The sequence below is a fragment of the Spodoptera frugiperda genome, chromosome 27 (genome assembly GCF_023101765.2).
Source record: "Spodoptera frugiperda isolate SF20-4 chromosome 27, AGI-APGP_CSIRO_Sfru_2.0, whole genome shotgun sequence".
Lineage (NCBI taxonomy): Eukaryota > Metazoa > Arthropoda > Insecta > Lepidoptera > Noctuidae > Spodoptera > Spodoptera frugiperda.
In genome coordinates, this window is record NC_064238.1 from 5782314 (window position 1) to 5793568 (window position 11255).

General features: G+C 33.8%; 2 protein-coding genes across 2 annotated transcripts; one reads left to right on the plus strand and one right to left on the minus strand.

The window, feature by feature from the left end:
• The first annotated feature begins 417 nt into the window (after positions 1 to 417).
• Positions 418 to 2015, plus strand: LOC118263425 (mediator of RNA polymerase II transcription subunit 7). Its single transcript, XM_035575414.2, has 3 exons — positions 418 to 798; positions 881 to 1149; positions 1718 to 2015. The coding sequence occupies exons 1-3, from the start codon at positions 610 to 612 to the stop codon at positions 1920 to 1922; spliced, it is 663 nt and encodes a 220-aa protein (XP_035431307.1). The 5' UTR covers positions 418 to 609; the 3' UTR covers positions 1923 to 2015.
• Positions 2016 to 2903: 888 nt separating this feature from the next.
• LOC118263414 (apoptosis inhibitor 5) lies at positions 2904 to 6979 on the minus strand. Its single transcript, XM_035575399.2, has 8 exons — positions 6741 to 6979; positions 6478 to 6639; positions 6053 to 6397; positions 5261 to 5464; positions 4881 to 5072; positions 4534 to 4794; positions 4201 to 4365; positions 2904 to 4090 (listed from the first exon to the last, which is right to left on the minus strand). The coding sequence occupies exons 1-8, from the start codon at positions 6813 to 6815 to the stop codon at positions 3800 to 3802; spliced, it is 1695 nt and encodes a 564-aa protein (XP_035431292.1). The 5' UTR covers positions 6816 to 6979; the 3' UTR covers positions 2904 to 3799.
• Positions 6980 to 11255: the final 4276 nt, after the last annotated feature.

Sequence of the window (11255 nt, forward strand, 5' to 3'; positions counted from 1 at the left end):
CATAGACAATAAAATATTTTTTAGAATCTGGATATTAGCACTTTAGGAATCTATGAGGGTGAAGTATGAAGGTTTTAAATAACTGTAGTCGATTTGGCAAACAAATCCCTAGAAAAACTTACTTTATCATCAAAAACTTTCAACTCTCAAAATATAAAATAAAATAAAATACATAAAATTTTAAAGTTTCTATTTTCTAAAATGTAACGAAGAAAGCTATTGTATGTAACATATTGCCATATTTTAATTTTTAAAAAGTTTAATTTGCGAAGTACAAGCATTACTTATGTATTTTGCTATGTACATTTGTCAAGTTATCAACTTTGCGATTAGTGCCTTAAACAAGTTTACAAAAGGAAATATAATTGTCTATGGTTTCATTATTGTTTTGTTTGGCTTTGGTATTGACACTAAAGTCAAGTCAAAAAACGTCAAAATTGGCACTCGTTCGTTTACCTTCATTTACGATCGTGGATTTTTCTCTCGAATTTTGATAAATATTTGTCTCCACGCGTTTGCACGTATTAAATCAACTACTGAAGCGCATCTTGAAATTACGAGATATTATACATCGTTTCTCATTCGTCTTGTGTAATATCAAAGTGCAATATGTCGTCCGAGACAGCACAAGTTAGTTCCTTACCATTGCCTCCTATGCAATATATAAACTTTTACACAGATGAGAATGTTCGAAGAAATAGAGCACCACTGCCACCTCGGCCTATTCATGACTCGTATTCAATGTTTGGACACACTTTTAACGCGGATGACACCATAATCAGGTCATTGGAAAGCCAGGTAACAATTTTTTTGTATGCATTTATCGTTATAAATATTATAAGCAACTTAAAAAGTAATTTTTACTCTTATATGGTTTCAGGGATTCCGACGATTATATCCTATGCACTTTGAAAGAAGAAGAGAATTAAAGAAGTTAAACCATTCTTTGCTTGTAAATTTTCTAGATTTACTAGATTTGTTGGTTCATTGTCCGGACTCTCCCAAAAGAGCTGAAAAGGTTGAAGATCTGAGTTTGTTGTTCATACACATTCACCACTTGTTAAATGAGTTTAGGCCGCACCAAGCTCGTGAAACATTGAGAGTGATGATGGAATTACAGAAACGCCAACGAGTTGAAACTGCCACAAGGTAAATAATATCCTCTTCATATTCATTAATGAGTAAATAAGATGGGTCAGGTGTTTCTTCAAAAAACTTTAACTTTTATTTAACAAATCTTTATTATGCCGCTTTATTAAGCATCATGGTATCTTATTATCATCCTTATTTTTATTCAATTAGTTGAGAACAGTGTCACAGCTTAATTTATTGAAACAAAATTTTGTGTTTCAATCACCAGAATTGTTAACTTATGGTTGAAGATAATAACATCATTAACTTTTTGTGATATTATGTGAAGAATGGCATGTCGAAGTTATCTTTGCTCTTTATTTGTTATGATAGTAATTAGGTAGTTAATTTATAATATGTATGTTGTAGTTTAATTAAAGATAGCTTAACTAATTTAAATAGATTCCATTTTAACATTTTTATGGGCAGACATGGTCCATCATAGGCCGCATCATCACTTACCATCAGGTGAGATAGCGGCCTAACGTCGACCCATTAAATATAAAAAAAAAATTACTAATCAACCCAACTTTCTTCTTTCAGTTTTTAAAATAAATTACTAAATTTCAACTTAATTCAATTTCAGGTTCAAGAAACATTTAGACAAAGTACAAGATATATTGCAAAATGCGCTGCAGAGTTTACCCGATCAGAATGAAATTGAAGCTAACTTTAAGGTGCCTGTAGAAATTCTGGAACAAATGGACTGCAGTACTAATGATGTGTCCAATCAAGATCCGTGTTATGAACTTGATCGCATCATGTGTAATGTTGTTGACAACATGAGATAAGATATTGAGTTACTTTCTTACTTTTATGGTATTAATTAGCCCGTAAGTTTTAGTATATTGTCATATTAATAAAAAAACTATGAAGAAGTATCACATTGTTGTTTTATTATATCAGTTCTATCTCTCACTTGTATCATCATCATATCAGCCACAAGACATCCGCCGCTGAACATTAAAGTCCCCCAATGACTTCCATACTTAATAAGATCTGTTCACCTACATCCATTCTAAACTAAGTATTTTGAGTTAGGTTATAGTTGCGTTATAATCAGTAGTGTAATTTTCCCCTATACTTATACTCTTTGGCGTAATCAGAGCTAGTGGCCCTCCCTTCCCAATTTAAAAAAGAGAGAATTTCAGATGATAACCTTTTAACTGTACCCCTTTCAATTGGGGACCCATGGTTTTGCTGACTTGCTAGTCTGTAATTACGCCACTATTGATCGAAAGTATCCCTTCTGCACATCTATGTTAGAATATTAAATATTCTTTTTCCTGAACCACCATTAAAAACATGACTTCAATTAGGCATGGGCGAAATGGTTGAGAAAATAAGCATCGGCTGCTGCGCAGGTTCGATTCCAACAAGGAAAAATTCCCAGTGTGATCCAGTAAAATAGGTAGTTGTTCTGTTAGGGTATTGTACGACTGCATGGTTGTGCGGCTGCACGATTGACATAGTGGCCCTCCCTTCCCTAAAAAACAGAATAGTGGATACTGATGTTAGCATAGATCAATTGAATCTAGGTTACAAATACATTAAGAAATGCCAACCTGCAATTTTAACTGAATATCAATTTTGGCTTTGGTTTCATGGACTAAACTTGTGTTATTGAACATTGAAGATATCAGTTCGTTTTAGTATGAGTCTGTAACTCTGTAGGCACAGGTTTGCTGAAGTTACTTTTAAAATAACAGGTGTTAGATATTTATTAGTCGATTAATTAGATGTGGTAACCTGAAGTAAATAAAATAAAATAGTAATTGTATTAAAATGTTTTATTCTCGTAGAAAATTCCATAAGTATTCTGCAATCAAAACCTTCATAAATTCTTCTTATTCCTCATAAAGAAGATGCAACAAAAATCTGGAGTAAAATCGAAGAATGTGGTAGAAACTTGCTTCTACTTCTGCACCTTCCCGGCTATAAGACAAAAATTATCTTAATAAATAGTAGATACTTACAGAATTACGGCGCCCAACACGACGTCAGAATTAAATAATCCAGGTGGAGTCTCCGGGATCTCGTCAATGACAATTATCTCTACATTAATTCTAATACTTACCAAGTGAAGTGATGATTCATTTAATACTAATCAGTTGCTGTTATAAGACACGACTGCTAAATTAGGTATTATAACAATTAGAATTTATTACTTACAATGCTGCTCAACTACAGGAAATTATGGAGGTGACTACTGAAACCCAAATACAATCCGCCATTGCTGCTAGATTAAAAATAAAAATTGGTGGCTCCTTTTTAAAAATAAACAAAACCTTTCGACGTCGCTCTTCCACTTCATGCAGCTAAACTAAATAAGGATGTCAACAAAAGAAAATTTGTTGTTATCGAACTATGAAAATGTGCTTCCCACAATTTGGACACGCAATGGAATAAAATCGGTGGAACTCAACCTAAACAATCACAACAAAATTTCTGCATAGAATAACTCCACTGCTACCCCATGCCTACACAAATTCCTATTCTAATATGTTGCAAGAGAAAACTGTTGGATTTCCTTCTCCTATTGCAACAATTCGGAGATTTGGATTGTCAAGTTTTCTACTAGAATGGAGCGAGTAATAATAGTGACTATATCAATTGAACTTCTTAAAATCTTTGTCATTATGTATGCATTCTTCCGATGTTGCGAAATTTAATAGTTGTTTCGCCTTCGGAAAGGTGCTCCATTGTTTCTGAAGTCGCGTCTACCATAACCCCCTCGGCCTCCCCTTCCGCCAGAATTATTCCCAGAGAATCTTCCGTTATTGTTCAACCTTGAGCTGTATTTTCCAGAAGGTGGGGTGTACATTTTAATATTTCTGTCTCCACTACGTGATCTCTTCTCAGGTGATTCTTTTTCATTGTCATTGTCAAAGGTAATTGGACGGTGTCGTTTTTGTCCTGGCGATTGTTTTGTATTCTCTGAGTCAGCAGTCTGTTTCTCCTGGAAAAATTAAATACATTGTTAATTAAAAATTCACTATAAAATTACAAATTACACATACAACACTGCAACACAATTTAAATATTATGTAAATGAATGAAAGTAAGTACCTCTTTATCAACTTTCTTGGTATGGAATGACAGTTGAACTTTGCTCTTGAAGCTGGGCGGAGTACGGAATAGATCTCGTATGAGTGTGTTGATGTTAGAAGTAGTCTTCAACGCTGCTATTTTCAGTTTGTTTTCTTCCGAGTTGGCATCTTCACCTTTTTGGCCCTGAAAAAGAAAATATTTGGTTAAGAACTGTGAAATAATATAAAACGACTAAATCTTAAGTAGATTAACGAATAAAATGATCATTATTATACTAAAATTGTCATCCTCAAAGGAGACAGGCCTATTATACAATATTACAAGAGAAGTAATTTAACTGTCAATACATACCTGTGTAACTTCTTTCAATTTCTTTATGTATCCTTGAGTGAGTCGCGCTGTGTATTGCAGGCGCAAGCGCAAAGCTTTAATTTTGGCAGCATCTGTAGTTAGTGCCTCCGGAGCCTTACGGCATAAGGAGTGTAGAGCAAATAATGCACACTCAACATGAGAAAATTGTAATAGTGGTGCATTCTTTGCATCTTCTGGCTTCTCTTCTGATTTTTCACCTTCAGTCACTTCACTTTCAATTGGTGCTTCGGGCAAGTATTTCTGTAAAAAGAGGAAGAAATAAGTTAACCAACCAATTCAACAGCAATAAAATGATGTCTGTATTTTAAGTTATTATTTCAACTTACCATTAGCAATTCATAAACTGCATCAATCTTCTTTGATGGATTTTCAAGTTCACCACAATGTTCTGTGATCTCAGCAAATATCTTCAAGAGTTCCAATTTCGGGTCTGTGCCTTCTGGTGTGGTAATATTGTCCCACCCTTGCAATATATAATCACAGAAAATGTTGACAAACTGAGTGGAATCCACTAATGCCTGAAAAAAAAGAGTAGAAGTTTTTATTATTCAATCAAATAAGAGATGAGAAATTATATTTCAGCTAACTAAACATATTTAACATAATAAACGAATTTCGTCACTATTAACCATATTTACATACACATGTTAAAATAGACATTAGCAGATGCCAGGTGTGGTAATAATTAAAAAGGGAAAAATCTTACCGAGAACAATGGCAGAGCATGTTGTGTGCACTGGATAACTCGTTCCACATACTCGGGATCCTCTGGATGCCAGTCATCAGGAGTGAATGCAAGAGCAGCAACAATCTGTACCAGCTCCTTTTTCCCAGCAGGAGTCTTCCCTAACTTTGACCATGTCAACAACTCCATAATATGCTCAAATTCTTCAGCTACAACATCCTGCAACTGAAACAATGCAAAAAGTTTAAATTAAATGTTTACAAGTTATGTGTAAGGCAAGGCTTTGCTTAGCAATGGGCACTTAAAGGCTAATGATGATGATGTCATTACATTTTTTTATGTAATAGTTAATTGATTAGACAAGGATGTGATTTTACATGCACAACAAGATTGTGATTTTAATGAGTTTCAGATCTATAATCTGTAACATAAGGTTTAGTTGATTTAGATTACAGATTACAGTGACAAGTACCTCTGGTCTGTGGGTATATGAGATACAATAGAAAACACACTGCGTCTCATATAAATCTACATTCCAGTATACTACAGGCACATATAGTTTTTCTGTTGTGGAGCCTAACTGTTATATCATACAATTTCAATGGGTCAGTCAACTGGGAAGAGTTACTGTCAATGTAGCAGCCATATGTTCCCAATTAGAACTAATAAAAACATAACCTTCCTTTTGGCAGGTGAGTAAATAATCAATATAACATACTAAGAAATAGTAACAATATTAATGTATTAATTAATAACTTCAACAAAATAACCTTGAAAAGAAGGTTATCAATCAAACAGGTTTCAATGACTCACCTCCAAAAGTTTCTTGCATTCAGCGACAATCAGGTCTTCAGCTTCCTTCGTAATCACTTCACGTCCGAGTTGTTTCACTTTAGATGCCAAGAATTTAATACATCTTTCCCTTACAACCTCATTAGTCACTTCACTTTCTGTGTTCTGGTGTATTTGAGAGAACATTCCCGTAAGTGCACCTTTTGGGTCTATCTTCAGAATAGTAAGTAATGAGCTAGTCACTACATTGATCTCTGTAGTATCTTCAGACTGTAATAGTTGAGCTAGGATATCAGCAATTCTTTGCGTATGCTCCTTGTGGTCTTTACACAACGTAGGTAAGTCCTTGATAGCTTGTTTCCGGATCTGAAATGAGCGATGACATGAGTACACATGCATTTTATACTAATCTGGAATAACATGTAGGGATTAAACTTCATACTTACAGCAACATCATCGTCCTCACACAAGTCGAATTGAGCTTCTATTGCTTGATCTGCGAGATTAGGAAAGCTGTTGAAAAATTTCGCAATGAACTGTGACGCCAAACGTTTTTCTTTATCCGACCCCTTCACTGCCGCCAATATTTCCAAGTATTCCTTTTCATGCTAAAGGGAGAAACAAAATTGTTTTATTAAATACATTCAATTACACAAATGTTTTAGATTAAACAATATTATCATGATCATGGTTTGAAAAATTAGGTTACCTTAGAGATGTCATCTTTGGCGTCGGCTAATATACCATAATTTTGGTACAATTTTTCAATATTATCTGCTGACATGTTTAGTTTTTCTTAAATCCACAATATAAGAAATGTTTTATACTACACACCACACTTGTTTATTCGATGGATGGAATATAATTTCCAAATAAATTAAACCCCACGCGAACGAGTACTACAGCTAGTGACACATTCGACACCGTAAACAATCAGTAGAATACTGAGCTCCATAGACTAAATAAATAGTAAGAACTCTCCCTGATCACTCAATGTTGCCAAATTATAGTAATGTATTCTCCCCAAATTATGAAATTCCAATTATGCTTTTATTTATTCGTTAAAAAAAATTAAGTAATGTTTACTTAGCAACGGCGTCAGTTAAGAGATACCAATTATACAATGTTTATTATGGTGAAAGGTTATGTTGTTAGGTTATATTATTTTCTTCATTTTGTTGTGTGTGTTACGTCACTTATCTGTCGCATAGTTTTAACTCTAAAATTAATGTGTTGTTGTTAATTCTATCTATGTGTTACGTACAAATATTTTTAAATGTTTTGTGTAATACTTTTTTTCAGCCATGGTCGTTCCAATGCAGGGCAAGGGCCTCCCTATACTCTTTTCACTTAATTTGTATTAAATAAATTTCCAATAAGGATGTTGACTAAGTTTTATTTAATTGGTACAAAAAGTAAAGAAAATAATAAAATACTAATCAGCATTCACAAGTTTCAATAAATATTTTTTTTCATTTGTCATTTCTTCCGTCATCTGCCCCAAATTTGGGGAAATTTTCACCAATCTGGCAATACTGCAAATGTTGTCATACACAAATGCTAGAAAAAAAAACGAATAGAGTCATAGACAGAGTTTATTCATTGCCATAAAATAAAAAGTGTTTCATGGAAATCGAATTCTTAGTAGCGTGGTATTTAATTAATTATTTTGTTGCTTTTTAATACAATAGCTTAGCTATCATAATATATAATAAATGGGATTAGGGATACTGTACTGAGCAATACACACTTATAAAACTCCTACATGAATAATAGCAGTAAGGCATTCCATAAACACCTGGGCACAGAATACTATGGGTAGGTAGGTATCTAGAACTAGGTGAATATATTATGTTATAATTTTCTGTATTACGAGTCACTAACTTGTTTTAATTTAAATTTAATTAGTAAGTACATAATGAAACTGAAACTGTCCAAAATGGATATTGATCTAAGACCTAAGTAGTCTAATCTTACCTAAGCAGTTATCATAACATTTTTTTCCCTTTCTTGGTATCGATGGCCTAATGAACCTACTTATTTTGTAATTACTTTATGAGGAGGTTTACTGCCAGGTAATGCTTAAATGAATTGTAAAAACTCGTGGTATTTTTTAATGGCGTCTCATTAGATTCGTAGGTATTATTGTGTCTTAATATGATTAGTTGCTTGTATTGGTATTGATACATGATCGGGGTTTTTTTAAATTAGTGACAGTAACGATAGTTGCATAGAATATTTCTACCTAATACTATCTAAATAACGACAATATTACTCTAGATTCGTAGGTATTATTGTGTCTTAATATGATTAGTTGCTTGTAGGTATTGGTATTGATACATGATCGGGGTGTTTTTAAATTAGTGACAGTAACGATAGTTGCATAGAATATTTCTACCTAATACTATCTAAATAACGACAATATTACTCCTACATTACTGAACGACAAGTTCATAGGTACACAAAAAAAACATCAAAAAAACAAACAAAGTGTCGTCGTAGGTGCGAAGCACTCTCGTAGCAAAACTCGTAGTTGTTATTGAATTATATTTTATATCAATTGTTATTATTTATAATCATAATTAATACTTATTATTAGTTTTAGAATCGTAAGGTCTGTCAATCGATCAAATCTTATTTTTTAAAGTCTTGAAGGTGCATAAAGCCCTACGCTAGGTTATGGTACCTAAATGTAGGACGCCTAAATGTTACAGTTTCGAGTTGATGAGTGTCTTGCAATAGCTCCATCTGTGTTAAGTCATTAGTTACCCCGGAGTGTGCTACGATTTGTTGTTACGCCGCGTTGGCCAAAATTTGCAAAACGGTCGGTAGATGGCGTTATAATCGAAACTTACAGCGCTTCGAATGTTAAATTAAATATGTGAATTAATTGTTTAAAAATGTTGTGTGCTTAATATAGTATGTAGTCGAGTGGCCACAACAAGAGGTCTCGGTTTCGATTCATGTCGAACAAAGTATGACTGGGCATTTTTCGATTTCTTTAAACATCTTATGGCAAAACATTCAACCCGAAAACGAAAAAGTGACACCCAGACCTGGAATAACTATTTGTGGATCACATAAAGAGTTATTTCGTACAGGAATCGAACCCGCGGCATGTTGCACGGCAGCCAGTTACCTAACCACCGCGCCAACCGTGCAGTCAAAATGCGGTTTAATCTCTATGGATAGAGCAGGGGCTGGGCGACAAGATGCTGCGCAATGAGCCGCAGGTTCAATTAATTTCTAGCACGGAACATTTCTTTATGTGATCCACAAATTGTCGTTTCAGGTTTGGATATAAAAAATACGCGTTTAAACGCATATACTACAGGGGCAAGATAATAATAAAAAAATATTCATTAAATATTTTTATTTGAAATACTAATTAGATTTAAATCTACGGGTAGGTACTCAGTTCATAATATTGCGATTTTATGATCTTTAATTATCCTGTAACATTTTTACAAAAAGAATCTCAAAATGTTTATCTTATACTAAAGGTAGTATATAATATTTTATGAAACAAGCTGGCAAACGAGCAAACGGGTGATCACATGATGGTAAGCAATCGGCGCTGCCCATGGGTGTTCGAATAGCAGAGGAGTTACAATTGCTTCACCGGTCTTTTGGGAGTTTATTGTTACAGACGGTACATTATAGTAATTTACTTACATAGGATATTTAGCGAAAACTAGCATGCAGTGTGCACCTCTACTTACCTTATCTGGAAGAATAAACCATACGTTAACACAATTATGTAAATACACAATAGGATCTCAATATTGTATCCTCTAATAGATAGGCGTTATATCCCTATTCTTTCAGACTCCGTGCTTTTACTTACCGAAAAACCTTATCATTTTGTCCGACCCGGGAATTGAATTTACGACTTTTCAATCAACGAGAAAGACAAGCTGTATAAATTTAAATATGTATACCTTAAGTAGGCATTACGTTATATTTCAAATTATTATGTTCAAATGATGCTACGAGTTTTTGCTACGAGATTGCTACGCGCCTACGACATGTAGTTTGTCATACATTGCAATATTTATTTTTTAAATTTTAATATTTATTACCTAGTTGCCGTCATTGTGTTTGTTGTGTGCGTGGTCAAATAGTCTTCGGTTTAATTTTCATTTCGTATTATGGAGTCTTTTGAATATAGGAAAAATCAATTGTGCTCAACGTATAAGCTCGGCTCACATTACATGGAACTTGTAAAAAGTTTTTACTGCAGTTAATGTAGGCACCGCACCCTATCCCTTCGTGGAACAAAAAGCGTGATGTTATGTTATCTTAATAGTAAGGAATTTGTAGTTAGGTATAATATTAATAAAATACCTAGTTATGTAATTGTATCTCAAACTTTTTGCTATGGTATGAAATTTTATTACAACTTTCGTGAGACATACTAAATTAATTATTATCGGCGATTTTTGCGGTGCTACAGTAGCAGAATGCTGCTCATGAATATGAGCCTCTAGCATCGCTTGAAACTAGTCGAGTTCCATCGTCAGAGAGTTACGTTTGTAAGCCGATAACATAATAATTAATTTTCTATGAAAATTATATTACGACTAAGTATTACGAACTAAACATCACTCTTTTTTAATTTTCAAAGGTGTAGGCAGAGACGAAAAATATTACAGTAGTCTGTATTAAGTACCTAAGTCTTTACCCAGTATGTATTCCTTCACGACCCACGACAATATTGTTTGCAATATCAGTTTAGTGGCATAGATTAATTAATATCCTGAGATTTAGGCTCAGTTTTTAAGCTTGTTTTTTACGGACAAGGATGAAAAGTTATTATTTTTTTATATCTACTAAATTGTTTTTAATTTAGCATTAAACTGTAATTAAAACAAAAGCTTTACATTTACTCCTTATGAAAAGTAAAACAACTAAATACCTATTTAAGTCAATAGTTTCATTCAATACTAAAAATAGTAATTTAAGACTCCAGTAACGTGGATTGACCCCGGAGCTGCGGACTGCCCACTGGGTTACCGGCGCTAAAGCTGGAAAATCAGGAGCAGCAGGGCGGGTGATGTCAATGATTTTCCCCACTTAAAAAGAAAAAAAAACAAAACTTGAAAGTGATAATATTCATAGCCTTGATGATAGTGGAACTTTGGCTGAAGAGTTGAAGAACAACCATAAGTGCCGTGCTATTGAAAATAGGAAGGCCTATACGTATACCTGCCTATATCCACCA

Excerpts from the sequence above, each read along its gene's own strand:
- LOC118263425 (XM_035575414.2), top strand. The coding sequence starts at position 610 with ATGTCGTCCGAGACAGCACAAGTTAGTTCCTTACCATTGCCTCCTATG. Across the intron at positions 799-880 it reads TCAGGTCATTGGAAAGCCAG|GGATTCCGACGATTATATCC; the intron begins GTAACAATTTTT and ends ATATGGTTTCAG. Across the intron at positions 1,150-1,717 it reads CGAGTTGAAACTGCCACAAG|GTTCAAGAAACATTTAGACA; the intron begins GTAAATAATATC and ends ATTCAATTTCAG.
- LOC118263414 (XM_035575399.2), bottom strand. The coding sequence starts at position 6,815 with ATGTCAGCAGATAATATTGAAAAATTGTACCAAAATTATGGTATATTA. Across the intron at positions 6,640-6,740 it reads CCAAAGATGACATCTCTAAG|CATGAAAAGGAATACTTGGA; the intron begins GTAACCTAATTT and ends TTCTCCCTTTAG. Across the intron at positions 4,366-4,533 it reads AATTGAAAGAAGTTACACAG|GGCCAAAAAGGTGAAGATGC; the intron begins GTATGTATTGAC and ends TTTCTTTTTCAG.